The 20,721-nt window shown below is 37.3% G+C and overlaps 1 protein-coding gene across 3 annotated transcripts in view; it reads right to left on the reverse strand.

Moving 5' to 3' along the window:
• Positions 1 to 19,635, reverse strand: part of mnd1 (meiotic nuclear divisions 1 homolog (S. cerevisiae)) — a 104,985-nt gene extending 85,350 nt beyond the window's left edge. For 2 of the 3 annotated variants that reach the window (XM_052126366.1, XM_052126365.1), the window contains exons 1-3: positions 19,569 to 19,635; positions 10,826 to 10,891; positions 10,220 to 10,277 (exon numbers count right to left, since the gene is read on the reverse strand). In XM_052126366.1, coding sequence (XP_051982326.1) covers positions 10,220 to 10,277; positions 10,826 to 10,891; positions 19,569 to 19,571 — 127 coding nt within the window. In that variant the 5' untranslated portion in view covers positions 19,572 to 19,635. Of the gene's footprint in view, positions 1 to 10,219; positions 10,278 to 10,825; positions 10,892 to 19,456 lie in introns of all 3 variants that reach the window. The other variant, XM_052126367.1, reaches the window with a different exon arrangement.
• Between the last annotated feature and the right edge of the window lie 1,086 nt (positions 19,636 to 20,721).

A 20,721-nucleotide genomic window follows, 5' to 3' on the forward strand; every position in this document is an offset into this window, starting at 1 on the left:
TATTTGGACAGGATTAGTTTTATATGTTTGTTAAAAAGATGCCAGAAAAAGTAAAACAAGCTTCATGGGGTTCAGTTCACCACACAACTTAAGCAAGATTCCGAGTTGGGCTCTCTGCATCATCATTCAAAACTGTTTGAATCAATATGACCAAAGTTAGTTAACATCCCATGTATAACTGACTTTACATGCTATTTGTTTGTTTTTCATTCCACGTCTCTGCTCAATTTAAACATGGACTTTGTTTACCTGCTCATGTCATTTCATCTAATTATTTGTGCAATAAAAATAAACTTTATATGATATGAAACTATCACCATTATTTATGATTCCAGTTGTAAATAGGTTTGCAGTAGAAATGTTCAAAATGCATACACGCTACTGTATGCATCTCCCTATCCCCTTGCAAAATAACAAAAAAAGTAGGCAATATATGGGAAAAATAGAGAGCCAAGTGTTTGCCATACAATTTTTCATCACACAATAAATATAATGTCCCATCTCCTGCACTTGTCTTTTGATTTTCAATCAAAGATTTATGTTTAGCTTGTCAGGACCAACTTGTTTGATGGCCAGTTTGTGTGAACTTGCAATAGAAACAACATGCTGTTACGCACAAGTTTATCAAGTGTTTGCAATCTGAAAGACTGCTGGTGCACACTAAATTTACATTTGGTACCTTTGCATCTCAATGTGGGCTTGTTGCACTACCATTTTTGACCAAAGATTTCCATTGGGAAAATGATTGGTGCTGTGGTGTTCGAGAGGGCAGCAGTTTCTCTGCCCCTTATGTTCGTATCTTGATCACACCAACTGTAACAGAGGCTAATCCTAATTTAATGTACTGTTCTAACATGTTGTCTGCATTCATTTGACTTCTCTATGTAGGATAGTTGCTTTATTATTTGTACAATTGTTATTATAGGAGTGAAAGAATTTCAAAAATAAACATTTCATTATGTTCTCCATAATCTGATTTGTTGCCTTTTTATTTTTAATTCATTTCCAACATTTGCAATATTGCAAGATGACATTTAGAAAGAGCTTTATGCAGTGATTATATTCATATGTATGCTACAGGTCCTTCTCAAAAAATTAGCATATTGTGATAAAGTTCATTATTTTCCATAATGTAATGATAAAAATTAAACTTTCATATATTTTAGATTCATTGCACACCAACTGAAATATTTCAGGTCTTTTATTGTTTTAATACTGATGATTTTGGCATACAGCTCATGAAAGCCCAAAATTCCTATCTCAAAAAATTAGCATATTTCATCCGACCAATAAAATAAGTGTTTTTAATACAAAAAAAAAAAAAGTCAACCTTCAAATAATTATGTTCAGTTATGCACTCAATACTTGGTCGGGAATCCTTTTGCAGAAATGACTGCTTCAATGCGGCGTGGCATGGAGGCAATCAGGCTGTGGCACTGCTGAGGTGTTATGGAGGCCCAGGATGCTTCGATAGCGGCCTTAAGCTCATCCAGAGTGTTGGGTCTTGCGTCTCTCAACTTTCTCTTCACAATATCCCACAGATTCTCTATGGGGTTCAGGTCAGGAGAGTTGGCAGGCCAATTGAGCACAATAATACCATGGTCAGTAAACCATTTACCAGTGGTTTTGGCACTGTGAGCAGGTGCCAGGTCGTGCTGAAAAATGAAATCTTCATCTCCATAAAGCTTTTCAGCAGATGGAAGCATGAAGTGCTCCAAAATCTCCTGATAGCTAGCTGCATTGACCCTGCCCTTGATAAAACACAGTGGACCAACACCAGCAGCTGACATGGCACCCCAGACCATCATTCCTTCTCCCCAGTCTTCCTCCAGACTCTGGCACCTTGATTTCGAATGACATGCAAAATTTGCTTTCATCCGAAAAAGTACTTTGGACCACTGAGCAACAGTCCAGTGCTGCTTCTCTGTAGCCCAGGTCAGGCGCTTCTGCCGCTGTTTCTGGTTCAAAAGTGGCTTGACCTGGGGAATGCGGCACCTGTAGCCCATTTCCTGCACACACCTGTGCACGGTGGCTCTGGATGTTTCTACTCCAGACTCAGTCCACTGCTTCGGCAGGTCCCCAAGGTCTGGAATCGGTCCTTCTCCACAATCTTCCTCAGGGTCCGGTCACCTCTTCTCGTTGTGCAGCGTTTTTGCCACACTTTTTCCTTCCCACAGACTTCCCACTGAGGTGCCTTGATACAGCACTCTGGGAACAGCCTATTTGTTCAGAAATTTCTTTCTGTGTCTTACCCTCTTGCTTGAGGGTATCAATGATGGCCTTCTGGACAGCAGTCAGGTTGGCAGTCTTACCCATGATTGCGGTTTTGAGTATTGAAACAGGCTGGGAGTTTTTAAAAGCCTCAGGAATCTTTTGCAGGTGTTTAGAGTTAATTAGTTGATTCAGATGATTAGGTTAATAGCTTGTTTAGAGACCCTTTTCATGATATGCTAATTTTTTGAGATAGGAATTTTGGGTTTTCATGAGCTGTATGCCAAAATCATCAGTATTAAAACAATAAAAGACCTGAAATATTTCAGTTGGTGTGCAATGAATCTAAAATATATGAAAGTTTAATTTTTATCATTACATTATGGAAAATAATGAACTTTATCACAATATGCTAATTTTTTGAGAAGGACCTGTATATGTAAATTGCTGTCCTTATAAAATTGCTTATGATGCCAAATTCTCAAATGCTGATGCTTACATTCAACCTATGGTGCCTAAATGTTTTACTGGAGTATTTTAGTACATCATAAAGAATTATATCACCCCATCAAGCCCCTGACTTTACAAACCCACAGTTTGCCGAACAAACACTTATGGTTTTATTCGACTTCATAAATTTCATGTGTTATAAACTATGTATTTAGCACACCAGTAAGCAGTTTCATACAAGTTATTAATGAACAAAAACACAAAAGCTGTGTACCCAGTTGAAAAAATAATATATTACAGTGTTTACTTGTTTGTAGTTTTAGTTCTATGAAATTGTTGCACATTAGTTTAAAAACAACAATCCACACAAACACAGTTTTATAAGTTAGACAGCCACATTTCTATTATAGAAATACGTATTTGTCTATAAATGTTAATAGTTCTAAAAAAAAAAAAAAAGTGCATAAGATAAATACATGAGGAAAAAAAATATACTTGACAATAAACGTCAGCAAACGGTTAAAAAAAATTGCTGCAAAATTTATTTTAAAACGTTTACTCGCTTACGTTTTTACCAATAACTCCGCAACAGAGTTGAATAATCTCAATATAATTTTTTCCTTGAATTCCTTGCACCAAAACCAATAAAATGTATATCTTTATCAAATGTTTCCGCCATTCTAATTTTCTAAAAAAGCAACTTTTTCAAACAACTCCTAGGCCGTATATCTGATTCTCACAAAAATTGCTGTCTAATATGACAAAAAGTTATCAAAAAGGAATTTTGATTCGAAGTGTTTGCGAAGATATAAGCCAACAAATTGGACAGGCGTCATCCATTTTGTGTGTATTGACCAATATCTACCAAATGAAAAGGCCAAATGTTATGAAAAACAGTACATTGAGTCAGCAATAAAATTGTGAAAAAATTAGCCTATAGAGGTTGCTACAACTAAACAAATGCTCATAAATCCGCAACTGTATTATCAACGAAGTTGAAAATTGGTATGCTTCTTGTAGGAGCCAAATGCTTACATATTCTACAATATGACTAAGATAAATAAAAAAATTAAAAAAACATGACCACCAGCAACCTATCATATTTCAGCAAAATGGCTGTATAAATGGTGTGTAACTTACTGTATATTATCCAAAGTCACTTGCTATTGTGAACTACATCTAGGACTCCCTAGGTCAATAATTATCAAAGAAAAGTTGAACTTTAGTTATTAATTTAGTTATTTAGGGATTGCACTAATCATGTGGGTTTGACCAAGTGTATTCAAAAGCCTATAATTCCTAAAATATTCAAACTTCTAAAACCTTTTTGGAGATTGGGTGCTTTGTGGCTTTACAACAGTTAAAAAGTAAAAAATAAATAAATAAATAAATAAATAGACCACCTTAACAATTATCCTGTTGTTATCATTGAACACAAGACAGTCATATTTAACACCAGTTTGCAAATTCAGCAACTTAAAAAGTACATATACAAATACGTTCCATTTTTGCATACTTGAAAGTTCTTAAAAGGCTTGAACCCGGAAAATTGCTGCTTGCAGCTATATTTATTATTATTATTATTATTAGGGGTTCAAGCCCAAAGGGCTAGAAACACTATTGTTTTTGCTAAGATTTTTATTATTAGGGGTTCAAGCACAAAGCAAATAAAACGTATATCTCCGATTTCATTTCAGTCTATAAATATTTTCGCCATCTTGGATTTTTCGTAAAACATACTTTTTTTTATCCGATCGGGACCAAACCAGTGACAAATGATTCTATGGAGACTCATTACCAAAGTTATCAAAAAAAGTTTGAACTTTTGTCTCAAGCTAGCTACAGTATGCAAAAACATTGGAAGTAGGAGTGGCCAATTCTACGTAAATGGCTATAACTCTTGAAGGAAATTATATATCTTCACCAAACTTCATGCTTATGTAAGAGGTTAATCTTTGGTCGTCTAGAAAATTTGGCTTGGTTTAACCACATGGTTGTGCTAGAATACAAAAAAAAATTAATTGGCTGTAACTACGCAACCGTTAGTCTGATTGAGTTGAAAATCGGCAAGCATGTTTCTTTGTCCAAGGTGCCATGACTGTCTATGAGGACACTGGAGTAGCTCAAGAAACATGGTCGCCATCGGCCAATAAAATTTGAGCCCCTATTAGACAAGGTTAACAGAGGCAGATCGGCACAAAACTCGGTGGGCTTGTTTGACTCCTGGCCCTAGACGTCTGAGAAATTTGAAATAAATCGGACACCGAGTGGCGCTAACGAGTTGTACGCCTCAGTAATCATGCCGACTTTCACACATAGACAAAATATGCATATCATATGTTAGATCTCCTCATTCTGAACAACTTTGCCTCAAAAAGCACTGCCGTCAATCAAATCGTTCAACCTCAATAACACCAATGCAGTACAATTCTTTGGACTCTCTAGGTCAATAGTTATCAAAGTAAATGTGGAACTTTACCTTTGGGTAGCTATAACAGAGTCATTTAGAAAATGAGTATGGTCAAGTGTAAAAATAAGCCCATAATTAACAAACTCAGAACTTCACAAAATTCGTGGCCATAGGTGGAGCTATGAGCTTTAAAAGCCATGTATTTCCTTTGCAAATTGCCTGTAAATTGTCTATTCAATCTATAATCTAGGTGGTTACATGCTTGCTAAATAAAACAATGCCTTTATACGCATGCGCTTAAAGGCCTTAAACCGCTTGAACCCCGTTAGTTGCTGCTAGCAGCTATATTTTTTTCATTATTATTTTATATTGTTTTGAAATGGTTTTGGTTTGTTAATAGCACTTGGTCTGTACTCTATACAAGTCTCTATTGCAAACAATGACGCGCTTCCTGCCTCCTAGTGACGCCGTGACCTTACCAAGAAGCTTATGTCATCCCTCTCATGAGCGCACGTCAAAGACATGTATGGAAGCTAATATTTTTTGTTAAAAAGTATATAAGTATTGTTTTGTTTCTCAAAATAACAAATCGTTTGCATTTAGAAGAACTTTGTCGACTGGAGTCATGTGGTTTATTTGTGATGCACCCTAAATATGCATTTTGGACTGTCAAAAAATGTACACTTGCATTGTTTAGCGGAGGAGGACTGAAATTAAATCCTAAAAGTCTTAAATTCGGTTTTGATGAAAGAAACGCCGATACATACTCGCCTGAGGGCGAATAAATTATCAGTAAATGTTTTTGGTGAACTATTCCTTTAAAGTTCCAGTGGCAAGCATTTGTAAGGCAGTCAAATTTAAATTCAAAATTCATTTTAAGGCGTGTTTTAAACTGTTTTTTTCTGCTCCATTTTGTTTTTACTTAGCATACAAGAAACAGATTAAATCATTTTTTATTTGCAGTTTTTAACGGGATTCTTTTTTCCAACAATCACAAGTTGCTGTTTGGTTTATACAGTGGGTACGGAAAGTATTCAGACCCCCTTACATTTTTCAATCTTTGTTATATTGCAGCCATTTGCTAAAATCATTTAAGTTAATTTTTTTTCCTCATTGTACACACAGCACCACATTGACAGAAAAACACAGAATTGTTGACATTTTTGCACATTTATTAAAAAAAAAAAACTGAAAATTCACATGGTCTTAAGTATTCAGACCCTTTGCTGTGACACTCATATTTAACTCAGGTGCTGTCCATTTCTTCTGATCATCCTTGAGATGTTCTACACCTTCAATTGAGTCCAGCTGTGTTTGATTATACTGATTGGACTTGATTAGGAAAGCCACACACCTGTCTATATAAGACCTTACAGCTCACAGTGCATGTCAGAGCAAATGAGAATCATGAGGTCAAAGGAACTGCCTGAAGAGCTCAGAGACAGAACTGTGGCAAGGCACAGATCTGGCCAAGGTTACAAAAAAAAATTTCTGCTGCCCTTAAGGTTCATAAGAGCACAGTGGCCTCCATAATCCTTAAATGGAAGACGTTTGGGATGACCAGAACCCTTCCTAGAGCTGGCCGTCCGGCCAAACTGAGCTATCGGGGAGAAGATCCTTGGTGAGAGAGGTAAAGAAGAACACAAAGATCACTGTGGCTGAGCTCCAGAGATGCAGTCGGGAGATGGGAGAAAGTTGTAGTAAGTCAACCATCACTGCAGCCATCCACCAGTCGGGGCTTTATGGCAGAGTGGCCCGACGGAAGCCTCTTCTCAGTGCAAGACACATGAAAGCCTGCATGGAGTTTGCTAAAAAACACCTGAAGGACTCAAAGATGGTGATAAATAAGATTCTCTGGTCTGATGAGTCCAAGATAGAACTTTTTGGCCTTAATTCTAAGCGGTATGTGTGGAGAAAACCAGGCACTGCTCATCACCTGTCCAATACAGTCTCAACAGTGAAGCATGGTGGTGGCAGCATCATGCTGTGGGGGTGTTCTTCAGCTGCAGGGACAGGACGACTGGTTGCAATCAAGGGAAAGATGAATGCGGCCAAGTACAGGGATACCCTGGACGAAAACCTTCTCCAGAGTGCTCTGGACCTCAGACTGGGCCGAAGGTTCACCTTCCAACAAGACAATGACCCCAAGCACACCGCTAAAATAACGAAGGAGTGGCTTCACAACAACTCCGTGAATGTTCTTGAATGGCCCAGCCAGAGCCCTGACTTAAACCCAATTGAGCATCTCTGGAGAGACCTGAAAATGGCTGTCCACCAACGTTTACCATCCAACCTGACAGAACTGGAGAGGATCTGCAAGGAGGAATGGCAGAGGATACCCAAATCCAGATGTGAAAAACTTGTTGCATCTTCCCAAAAAGACTCATGGCTGTATTAGATCAAAAGGGTGCTTCTAAATACTGAACAAATGGTCTGAATACTTAGGACCATGTGGTATTTCAGTTTTTCTTTTTTAATAAATGTGCAAAAAGTGTTTTTCTGTCAATATGGGGTGCTGTGTGTACAATAATGAGGGAAAAAAATTAACTTAAATGATTTTAGCAAATGGCTGCAATATAACAAAGAGTGAAAAATTTAAGGGGGTCTGAATACTTTCCGTACCCACTGTAAAGTATTCATTGCACCCTTGTGGACTTAGGACATTTTAAATGTATATATTTGATTTAAAACTTTATTGATTTTTGCATAGATTGAAGCAGACAACATTTAGTCAGAAATTATGTTACTTTGTATAATACCCTGATGTCCAGGTTTAATATATCACTGAAATAAGCATTTTTCTTCAGAATTGTGATTCTCAATTTATCCAGAATCATGCAGCTCTAGAAGAATCATTTCAAGTTCTTAATTATTCAAGACTATAGTAAACAATCAATAATAAAATAACATTAAAAAACAGCAATTAATAGAAATAGATCAAAATAATAGAACAATAAAAAAAATTCTGTGCTTTTTAACAGCTTTTAAATTGTGTTTTTTTTTTTTTTAGGAAGCATTCAAGTAAACATTCAGAACGAAATGCAACAAAACTACTACTGTTCTTTGCTGTATGATTATAATACATCAATACTAAAGTTACTCAAACCAGTGAGTGTTCTCATTTTCTTATGGTTGTTTGATTATTATTATTATGACACTAGACAGCAGCAGGTCTGTTAGCTTACCGGTACACTTATACCTACAAGTCTGACATTGTAATACAAATCTCAACAAGACAGGCATTTAGGCAGAAATTTGAAATGTATTTGACCATTCAGGTGCAATAACTCTAGCATTTTCTGCAAACACACATACTCTGCCTGTCAAACAGGGTTCAGCTGTTACTAGATCGCAAGCGAATTATCAAATTAAGCACTCTGGATTATTTTCAACAGCAGAATAAGAATATGAACTTTGCAATAAGAGACACTGGCCTATCACAAATATAGCCAGTCGTTTTTTCTGTTATTGACATTTTAATCAGTCAGCTTGTCCGGTTGGGCAAGTAAAATTCTCTTTCACTTACCCCTTCAAAAATCCACTTGTCCCAGACAAGCATTAATGTTGAACCAAAGTCAAAACAGTCTCTTCACAATTATGCAAAAAGCCAAAGCTGTGAGGTTTGGGAAAAATTCTACCAAAAGATTAAAATATTTCAATTAGTTCATCAACCGATTCCACTTTGATATGAATATTTTAAGATAAAATCAACAGTTTGTTCTGAAGCTGAATGACAGCAGTTCAGTAAGCGTTTGAATATTTTCAGATTCCTAAGGGGTATTAGCAGGCCTTGTGACTAAAGAAAGGTACATTAAGGTACCCCACCCCCCACATCACAATAGTAAAGCTTAAAATACTGTTAGCAAAAGTTAAGTAGGCCTATAAATGGAATATAAATATCAAATTATGGAAATGTACTCATGAGTACTCCATTATACTACTAGTAATATCAAATTTCTGGTTGTTTTTACTTTACATCTATGCCAGAGATGATGAAATATTTGATTAATTTTGACAAAAAAAATTCTGTGTGAAAGACTTTAAAACACGCTGATCATAATAAAGGCAATTTTAGACAGAAAAAAAAACGTAAATGTTTAAAGGTGCTCTGGAGGCACGTTGTCCTGTCGAAAACCTGGTTTAGCTGAATGGTCTGATTAATTTCAGACACATGAAGTTTACCTTGCTTCATTCTTGCTTTATGCAGTTTGTTTTAGCGAAAGATGCCAGTATCTATATTGCTGCTCACAGTATTTTTCTGCTACGGCCTACTGTCAATAAAACAAACGGTGCTGCGTCAAACAACGCTCTGTTGTTTTGTCACGCTGATCATCTGAAGTGCAGAAACGGTGAAATGGGTCAGCCGATGTCATTATGCCTCGCGGTCTGATGGAACCAACCTTCTCTCCTCAAATCAAGCTCGACCTGAAGTATTACTCTGCTGTGTCATAATTATGAGATCAAACGACTATTCGACAATGGAAACAATTTTTTATTTCAGCCCTACTCTGGACACCACACACCCCGCCTACACCCAATTTGAACTGTTGCCCTCTGGCCGGCACTACAGAGCACGGAGCGCCAGGACATCCAAGTACAAGAACAGTTTTTACCCTCAGGCCATTTTCCACATGAAAAATTAAACTGCCATCAGGACTCCCCCATAATGTAAAAAAAATCTCATGTACATATGTAAATTCACTCGTATTTTATTCAATAACTGTCCATACCCCTACCCTACCTTGCACATATATTACAACTTGCACATGTACATATGACATTCTATGTTATATGTCTATTTATACTCTTACCTTGTGTTATATTCTGTGTCTCACTGTAATATTCTGTGTGCACTTGTTTCTACGATCACAAAAAAGAATTCCTTCTGATTTCACAATTTGAAGCACAACGCCAGAATGATTACTGCATTTCAGGTCAACTGAAAACATTATGCCTTGCCTGCCTACTTCTCCATCAAGGGTAGTCAAATTGGGGGCCCCTAGATGATGTTCACATTTCATAAACCATTTAAAAAAAAAAAAACTGTGCATAGTATCTTAGCGCTTCCTCTATATGCTTCCTAACTCAAAACCAGTTAATTCATTGACTTTATTTTATCTTATGACTTAAAATCATTCTAAAACTTACTGATTCCTTTGGATTTGGGGGCGATTTTTTCAATGTCTTTCAGCTGAAACACATCTTTCTGGAAAGGAAAAAAAAACTATTCTAATGAATCTCATTGTACAGTGCCATTAAAATGACTATAAACCACTACTTAAGCACAGGATTGCATCTGCACCCACTCACCCAATAGACCCCAATGAGGATGGATGATATACTGAATTTAATGTGAACGAAAATGAGCCTGTGAGGGTAAAAGTCCTGTACAATGGCAAGCACTGCATATAGGTCCTAGATCATATTCATTTAAAAGTGTTCTGGGAAAAAATATTTACTACGCATTTAACGTTTCCGTCTGTTGAATGATCAATACCAAATTAAACAACAGTACAACACGTTACCCAGAAATTTACCTGTATCCCTCACAGCCTCATTTTCACTCCTGTCATAAATTAAATAAAGGTATGGCACTACTTTGACAAAGGTCCACAGTTGGCATGTGGCAAATCAGTAATAATGACTAGTTTAGAACTTTAAACAGAACTTATTAACTGTGTCAGAGATGGACTATTATACATCTATAATCATAAAATGGGTTCATGCACAAACACAAAAGTTCTTCATACTTACGGTTTCAAAAAATATTTCCATCATACGAGATCTTTTCTCTTCCAAGCTAAGTCCTTTCTTTTTAGACTGTGGATGGTAAGAGATCAAACGTTTGCATCAATACAGTGCATTGTAATGCATTTTTCTTTATTAAAATAAATACTAAACATAACTGATCATGATCACGGATTACAGACCAAGTATCCTACTCAGCTGTTCCTATGCATGTTTTCCATAAAAAAGGTTGTTTTGTTAACCCTTTCAGTACCATGTTTTTGAGAAGAAAAAAAAACAACAATTCTAAAAGGAGATGTTTCTGACATGAGTGAAACTAGTGTTGGGAAGTCTGACTCATTTCCACAAGGCTGTTCTTTCAAACGGTTTGTTTCAACGCACAGGTTTATATATATAAAAAAAGGATTCATCTCACTTTCGCTTTTATATTGTCAAATATTGCCGTTTACTATTTTTTTTTATTACATTAAATGGCTTTTTTACTATTTATTTTCAAGAATTATGCACCGTTTTGCGAAATTGAAGGGAAATAGCTTTCCTTATTAACAAAGAAAGTGGCAGTAATATTCTGATCAGCTTAGCTTTGTTCCTTCAGACTAGTATAATTGACCGTTACTTTCTACATATGACATTACTTTATTCTAATATGTGCATAAACTATACTTATAATCATTTATATTTATGAACATGAATTCGGTTTTCGTTTATATCAAGTCATTTATTTAACAGAATGTTCAGTCATCATCATTATCATCTGGCACGTGCACACAGACATCAAATGGGGCTTGAGCACCTGCCCTTTTTATTCCTGGAGAGAAAGTGCCCTTTTTTTCTGGGGTGCTTTTTTTTTGTTTTTGTTTTTTTGAAAAATAATATATATTCCTGTTTGCGCAGAATGCGCACAGCTTCCCTGTCAAGCAAATATATTTATTGAATAGTGTATATAAATATCGGGTCAGGAGTTCTGAAGCTCCCTCCCCTGCAGCAGCGCTCATCGGCACATCTCACACACACACACACACACACACACACACACACACACACACACACGAGGCAGCAGCAGCCCCTCCCAGCAGTGTTTTTCTGTAATTTTCTGCTGATTAACCAAAGACAAATATAGTTAACCTGTGTCTTGCTAGCATGCATGCCTCATGAGCTACTAGCTAATGTAATAAGTTAGCTACAGTTTAGCTAAGGCAAATATATCATGGCCATACAGTGCTACTGTACTAAATGGGGACCCTACAGGTGAATACAGTGTGTGTCTAATAACATCACAATCGATAAACTGATATGCAAATTAGGCGTCAACTAGTTAAAATGTGCATATTTGCATCTAATTGACAGGGCAATGCAGGTAAATAGGATAAACAAAATAAAGCATATCACCACAGAACGTCCCCAGTTAATGACTTACATACATCAAGAGTCTTTCCCCCTGAAATGTAGAAATCTAAATTGGTGAATTTAGAAGAAATCTACAGATGCAAACAGATGGAGGATAGTACGTTTAAAACAAACTCCATCTAAATGTGGATTTTGAAGGTTTTATTTGATACAGTCCTCCCTCAAATTTGAAACTAAGTCCATGTCACCATCAGTTATTGTGTGTGTACATGCATAGCAATAATAATATATTTTTTTATAATATATATTATGTACATATGTATTTGATTAAAACATTCAGGCAATTCAGTATTCTGATGCTGGGTTGTGTGAAGCTAAAAAGTTATTTTGCTTGTGAAACAAAAAGTATTTAAACAATTAATTTTAATCATGCATGCAGGCAGCATAATGCCAAAAAAAGAAAGGCTACAGAAAAGGAGGAGCGCCAGGAAACAGCCAAGAGTAGCAAATTGCTAAATGTGTGGTTAAAACCAGGTATTAGAAGCAAAAACCAAGAGAGAACAGATAACTCAGATGTTGAAAGTGTTACACCTAAGAGAGCAGTTGAAATCTCTAAAACGACAACTGAAAGACAAAAGGAGGTTATAGAGCCAACGACTGACACATAACAAAGATGATCAGGAAATCACAGTTCATGGTGAAGAGGAAGAGACTATAGAGGGGGCAACAAAGCTTTTGATCTCCAGTGTAATGCCAGTTATGTAAAAATGTGTGTTGATAGAGGACCATGCCAACCCGTTCTCAGATTTCCCAAAAATACTGAAGGCCGATCATTTCAGAAGACATGGTATGAAAATAGGCCATGGTTGGAGTATTCACCTGACAAGGATAGTATGTACTGCTTTAGCTGTCGGCTTTTTCTTAATGAACAAAAGTACACGAGTACGTGGAGAGTGGCTGGTGTTGACAACTGGAAAAGGGGACTTGAAAAAATGCAAGATCATGCAGACTCAAGAGGCCCACTTAACAAACATGGTGCGATGGAACACGTATAAAAATAGTGCTTTACAAGCAGCTTTTGAGGTATCAAATGCTCAAGACAAGGCAAAAAGAGAAACAAAGAAACAGAAATTTTGACCCGATTAATTGACATAACTTTATATCTTGCACGGCAGAGGAAGGCTTTCAGGGGTGATGAGTCTGCCACAAGCTCAAACCAGGGCAACTTCCTTGAACTTGTTAAAGTGTTTAGCCAGTATGACAGTGTACTTGGACTATATTTGAATAATGTCAAAGACCAGAAAATGGGTAAGAAGAGGTGTCAGGTTTCACTCTCAAACAGAACACAAAATGATCTCGAAGCCCTGGCCACATTCACAAAAAGAGAGATATGGAAAGAGATAGAGGCGGCCAATATATATTCAGTACTTCTAGATGAAACCACAGATGTATCTCATTGCGAGCAGGTCTCTCTTGTTGTGCGTTATGTGTATCAAATGGAAGTCAAGGAGCGCTTCGTCCAGGTCTGCAATGTGTCAAAAACAACAGGTGAGGAAATGGAGAAAACAGTTCTTGACTTGCTAAAGAACAACGGCCTACAGATCCAAAACATGCGTGGTCAAGGCTATGATGGCGCTGCCAATATGAGTGGTCAATATAGAGGACTGCAGTCCAGAATACTGCAACACAATGACAAGGCTCTGTATGTGCACTGCCAAGCCCACTGCTTAAATCTGGTCTTAGTTGAAGCTGCAAAACCAAGCCTCCACTTCATTACCTTTTTCCACCTGGTACAGAAGCTCTATGTATTTCTCACCAGCTCTATGAAAAGACACACTGCATTTGTGAAATGCCAAAAGGCCCTGCACCCTGGAGAGCGTGTAATCAAACTGCAGAAACACTGACACACGTTGGGCATGCAGAGAAAAAGCCCTGAAGGCCCTCCTTAAAGTGATGAGCTCTGTGGTCAAGGTCCTCACTGACATTACAGAGCAGGAGCCTCCAGATACTGCTGCTGGAGATGCCAGGATGTACCTTAAAGCCATAGACTTTGAGTTTTTGCTCTGCCTTGAGATCGCCACTCCTGTCTTTGAAGTCACTGCTCTTGCCTCTGATGCTCTACAGAACTGCGATATTGATCTGTCCACAGCATATACTGTTGTTGATGGAGTGAAGGACACCATGTCCAACCTCAGGACAGAAGAACAGTTTGGAAAACTGTTTAAGAGTGCCACGGAAAAGGCAGAAGCCACTGGGATCAGCATTCCCAAAGAGCCCCCGGGACAGTAAAGGAAGAGGAGGGTGCCTGCAAAGTACAGCCAAAGTACTGGTGCAGCCACAGAGAGCCACTCCTTCCAGTCAGTAGAAGACTACTACAGAGTAAATGTGTACTATTCATTCTTAGATGTTCTTTCTCAGGAACTACAAAGAAGATTTAGGGGAGAAGGTGAGACACAGTCCAGTAAAATACTGAACGCACTCCACAGTTTGACAAAGGCCAACAACTGGATAGGCAAAGATGCAGTGGGTCCTGGCTCTCTTGAGGCCATTCACACACTGTGTGAATTCTATGGAGGAGAGGAGCAGAAGTTGAAAACAGAGCTCAGGGTTTTTCATGCATCTTTCCCAAACACATCCACCATGAAGGAGATGTTAAAAACACTGAGAGACAACAGTGGACAGGATATCTTTCCAACACTGGTGGAAATGATAAGAACTTATGCAACAATTCCAGTGTCAACACCAACAGTGGAGAGGTCATTTTCCAAGCTCAAACTGGTTAAAGACACACTCAGAAGCCTATGCACAGAAGAGAGGCTTTCTGATCTCCTCCTGGCTATTGAGAAAGACATTCCTGTAAACCACAGTGAAGTAATAAACATCTACAGGGACATGGCCCCCAGAAGGTTGCCGCTGTAAGGGAGGAAGGAGAGACAACCAGGGAATGGAAGTAACAGATTTTACTCCAGCAGGGGTTCAATCTTCTGCTGGCTGGCAGCTGCCAGTCTGAGCCTGGCATGTCACGTGACCTGTCAGTGGCTGGCTGGCAGCTGCCAGTCTGAGCCTGGCATGTCACGTGACCTGTCAGCGGCTGGCTAGTTGTCTGGCAGTCTGCCTTTGGCAAGTTTCAGAAACCATTGATTTTTGACAGTATTTGTGTTTTGTTTTCCTCCCTTTCTAGCTCATTTATTATGCATCTGTTGATATGATTATGTTCTTTAGTATAATTGATGTTTTGGGGACTGTTATCCCAATATAACCAGTCAAATGGCCATGATCAGACTGGCAGCTTACAGACGCTTGCTGGACGCTCATCCAGTCAGTCGCGGCTGATCAGCGAAGTACAAGCGCTGCCTGACACTCTCGCTGCAAGGAAATAAATTGTTTTCTTATTATGAATATAATGTCATGCATCTATTCTTTTGTATAATTGATGTTTTGGGGACTGTAATACCAGTATAACCAGTCAAATGGCCGTGATCAGACTGGCAGCTTACAGACGCTTGCTGGACGCTGTATCCATCTATTCACAGAGTAGGCCTAACAGTGAGTGAATCTTTCTCTATTGTTCCCTAATGGTTAAACACTTTCACTAATTATACAATTATATTCAATAACTATATTGTGAACTACATACATATATATATTTTAATAATGAATTTAACTAAATATTTAGATAAACTTGTTTGTAACGTCACGTGTGTGCCGGGATCTGACTGTTTGAATCGCCTACCCACCCGACCCCACTAAACGGTGGTATCTTATGACCGAAAGAAAGAATTGTGAGGTGTATGGCATGTTGCCACTTCAGTAAATGGGATTAAAAGAATTTAGCCTATAATTGACGTATGCTACGTAAACAATTGTAAACTATATCAGAATTTGACAGTTTCGAATAAACTACCCAGGGCAATAAAAATGGGATCTTCCGAAGTGGGAGGTAGGCTAAGTTTCGCTCTTAATTGTAGCCTTGTATGTTGCCACTTCAAAAATAATGTATCGCAGACTTCCAGAACTTTACCGGAAACCTTAATTATAAATGATAACAATTATGATGACTAAAGATTATGTATTCATATTAATGATGTCGCTTTGTTTCAGATTGTTATAAGTATATGGAATGTATTTTTGTATCCTTATTTACTTTTGTTCAGTAGGTCTCTGAATTTACACATGATAATCCACAATCATGGCAGGCAAGTAAAGTACATTTACATTTACATATTTTTTCTCCTGACTGCAACCCATTCTTTTGCCCTATGACCTAACCTCTGCGTTTCAGGGGTCGGGTTAGGTGCTTTAAAACATCTGCACAATGTAATGTTTACATATTAACCTTAAGACAAAACATTACATTATAATGTAACTAAATGATGGTGGCAGTTAAAAATGTATTATTTGTTGTGACCTTAACATTCTCATTCTCGTTTCGTTTCTGAATGAACGCAAACACCAATCTAAAATAAAAGGTAAACATATAAGGTAAAGGGTGCATTTTGGGTTTGTCACACAGATGTATTGCAACATTATCATAAAGACATTTACTTTTCATGACACCCCTGGACATTATGTTTTAAAAGAGATGGTCTGTGCTATAATAAGCACTTTATTTACACTTTAAATTGATCAGATACAGATTTATGTAGCCCTTCGTATGCTATGGAAGTCATGACACCTGAGGTAAATCACGTTTTGTGAAGAACACAATAATAATTAAAGAGCTAATGATAGATATTTGAAATATAGTGTGTGAATTATGCAGTTACCAATTGTACATTTAAAGCACAGATTCTAATGTGTGATAAGATTTTAATGACTGTGTTTTTTTCCTTGATTATAGATAACCATTCTGATTCTAAGAAAGACGGAGGGGTTCCACAGATTCCAAGCGGAAATGGCCTTTGCAGCTGCACACTGTGTGTGTGTGGAATAATAGTTTTAGTGCGACAAGCAGTGGCCTATATTGATTCTTGTTTTTTATTTGTAAACAGATTTTGTTTCTTGGGTTTTATTTGTAAATAGTCTTTGTAAATTTGAAAATAGTGATACTGTGCTAAGTGATTTTACCGTTAAAGTTGGCATTCTTTTATCGAATTATTTTAAAGCATCGCTGTATTTTGTCCTTGTGTCAGAAAATGGTCAAAGCAACGACAAATAGTCATGTTAATGGGATTAATTCACGTTTTTATAGGCTACTCTGCATCTACATTATTACACAACTTTTTCACAAGGATTAAACACAACGTCACAACTAATGGCAGTATCCGCAAATTAGGTTTATATCCTTAGAATGAGAGGCAGGCAACAGTAACAGTAAGCAACCAGTCATGATCAGGGCAATTTGATTGCTTTAATTGGGATAAAATTCTCTAAAATATCAATCATACAAATAAATAAATGCATATTATGTTCATAATAAGAAAACAATTTATTTCCTTGCAGTGAGAGTGTCAGGCAACGCGTTATACTTGCTGATCAGCCGCGACTGACTGGATGAGCGTCCAGCAAGCGTCTGTAAACTGCCAGTCTGATCACGGCCATTTGACTGGTTTAATTGGTATAACAGTCCCCAAAACATCAATTATACTAAAGAATAGATGCATGACATTATATTCATAATAAGAAAACAATTTATTTCCTTGCAGTGACAGTGTCAGGCAACGCGTTATACTCGCTGATCAGCCGCGACTGACTGGATGAGCGTCCAGCAAGCGTCTGTAAACTGCCAGTCTGATCACGGCCATTTGACTGGTTTAATTGGTATAACAGTCCCCAAAACATCAATTATACTAAAGAATAGATGCATGACATTATATTCATAATAAGAAAACAATTTATTTCCTTGCAGTGACAGTGTCAGGCAACGCGTTATACTCAGCTGATCAGCCGCGACTGACTGGATGAGCGTCCAGCAAGCGCCTGTAAGCTGCCAGTCTGATCACGGCCATTTGACTGGTTATATTGGGATAACAGTCCCCAAAACATCAATCATACTAAAGAACATAATCATATCAACAGATGCATAATAAATGAGCTAGAAAGGGAGGAACACAAAACACAAACACTGTCAAAAATCAATGGTTTCTGAAACTTGCCAAAGGCAGACTGCCAGACAACTAGCCAGCCACTGACAGGTTACGTGACATGCCAGGCTCAGACTGGCAGCTACCAGCCATCCACTGACAGGTCACGTGACCTGCCAGTGGCGGCTCCTGCCAGCCAGCTGAAGATTGAACCCCCACTCTTTTATTTTGAAGTAGAAGACCTTTTTTTGTAATAATTTTATTAAGTTATTATTTGTATTTTGTCAATCATTTTTGCAGTGATTTTTTTCAGTAAAATTAACAAAGTAGCAGCAACAGCCTTCTTCAGTTAAGAGTTAAAATTTGTGTTGATTTGTCAAAGTATTATGTATTCTGATAACACCAAAATAATTAAAATGATGTAGTGCCTTGTGCAAAAATAAACAAATTATTAGTAAAACACACCCCTCTGCTTGATGCAGTTATTTAGGTTATTCTAAACATATACTTGAAACTAGTAGCATAGAAAACATGCACATTGTGGCATGGTTTCCTTTGCTGCTCTATACGCCTAATGAATACTAAGGAGACCATGGTTTCTGTGTGAACTGATTATTTTGTAGACATCTTTTGAAAATGAAACAATTGCGTGAGTTTAAGATAAAATTTATTAACTTTAATTTTTTAAAAAGGAAGTCAGAGTTGTGTTATATATATATATATATATATACACACACACACACACACACACTTTTTTGTTTAAAAAAAGTAAACAAATACGTAATTATGAGAAGTGCCCTTTTTTTCCCCACTTGTGCCTCTGCCCATCAAAATGTCTGTGCACGTCCCTGATTATCATCATCATTAACAAGTCACGGAGAATGTTAAAAAATACTGAACATGCAAATGTATCTTCTTATTACCTGCTCAAACTTGACGAGCCCAATATAAACAACTACCTCTTTAAGTAAATATAAGTTTTAACTTCACCTTATAAACCGTTGGCTGAATAAAGTCGTTTAGTCATGAAAGCAAACCGCGGTTACTTATTTAACATCTGGCTAACTAAACCTAGTTGTAACTGCAATGAGATCTTATTGCCTTACAGTAAACAAACAACTTGCTGTGGTGGCTTCCATACTCTCATTTTATGTCAAATGTGTCTAATTTAAGCCATTTACGCGGGTTTAGTGTTCACGGATGGCAGAAAAGTAACACAATGTGTTTCCAACCACAATCCAAAACATCTATTATTTTATATATTTACCTAAATGTTGACAGCCTTAAGGCATTCATCCATGTAAGCAACGTTCTATAAAAATAATCGAAAGTACCCAAATGACTAACTAGTAAAATTTCTGTTTAATTAGTGTTCTTACCATGTTTGGTACTTTCAGTCAAGTTTGAGCGCGAGTGGCAATGGCGGATCACACAACGCATGCGTTGTGCAAGAGAATGAGTGCGCATGAGCGTTAGTTAGTTAGTTGATCGTACGGTAGCCTATTTGCATGTATGTAATTGAAAATCATGCTTAATTAGATAACAGCTTATCCAAATTGTCTCTTGTTTAGTAAAGATTTGTGGTGCCATGTCTATATGCCAATCCTAATCATAGTCCGCCTTATGTCTGCACCATGGTGACATTAGTCATTCAAATGCATTTATATTGTAAACAGACACAATGGGTGTAATACACTATTGGAGGGAACAAAAAAAGGTTTCCCGAGCATTTTCGAAGTTTCCAAGTTCTAGTTGATAAGGCAGTTGAGGACGTTCTGCAGAGCAAAAGTGATATGATACTGCCCTCTAGTGATAAATAATACTTGCGTCACAATATTGATTTTTTTTAGTTCATAGAACGAGCTTTTAAGAAAATTCATTAGTCAAGCTTCCTCATAAGAGGTTCCCAAGAAGACACAAAAATAGTTATAAACTTTCATTTGTAATTTTTCCTGTTAATTCAAGAATGGATAAATATAATTTTCTCTCCTTTTCTTAAATTGTAAATGGCGACTTTAGACATGATTGTTTGTTGTTGTTGTTGTTGAATAACCGACATCACCCATTTTTTTTTTTTTTTTTTTTTTTTGTCTTGCGATTTGCTCTGTGGGAGTAATATTAGCGCGGGGTATGGGTTATGGAACCGACTGCATATACATTGAGGAGTAGTTTACAAGGATTCCCAGGGATCGACAACCGAACAGTAGCGGATCCAGGCATATAGCCATGCAGCCGCCTAATGCGGCATGACAGGGTACCTGATGACCAGATTCTCTTGGATCTGATAACTTTGACACCTACTGTACACCTTCTTAACACCTACTGTCAATGCTAATACAAAAATGTCCATTCATGGTGTTCAAACATAGTGATATAGTTTACATTTTATTATTATTTGTATTTTCATTTGTAATTGTTAAGGCAGTACACAACTGTTTTGACTCATGTACAGCAGTGTAGACTCGAATCCTTCACAATCTCTTCCTACTTAAGCCTGTTTAAAGTCTTTGAGGTTTAAAGCCATCTCTGTTT

The sequence above is a fragment of the Xyrauchen texanus genome, chromosome 5, assembly GCF_025860055.1.
Source record: "Xyrauchen texanus isolate HMW12.3.18 chromosome 5, RBS_HiC_50CHRs, whole genome shotgun sequence".
Lineage (NCBI taxonomy): Eukaryota > Metazoa > Chordata > Actinopteri > Cypriniformes > Catostomidae > Xyrauchen > Xyrauchen texanus.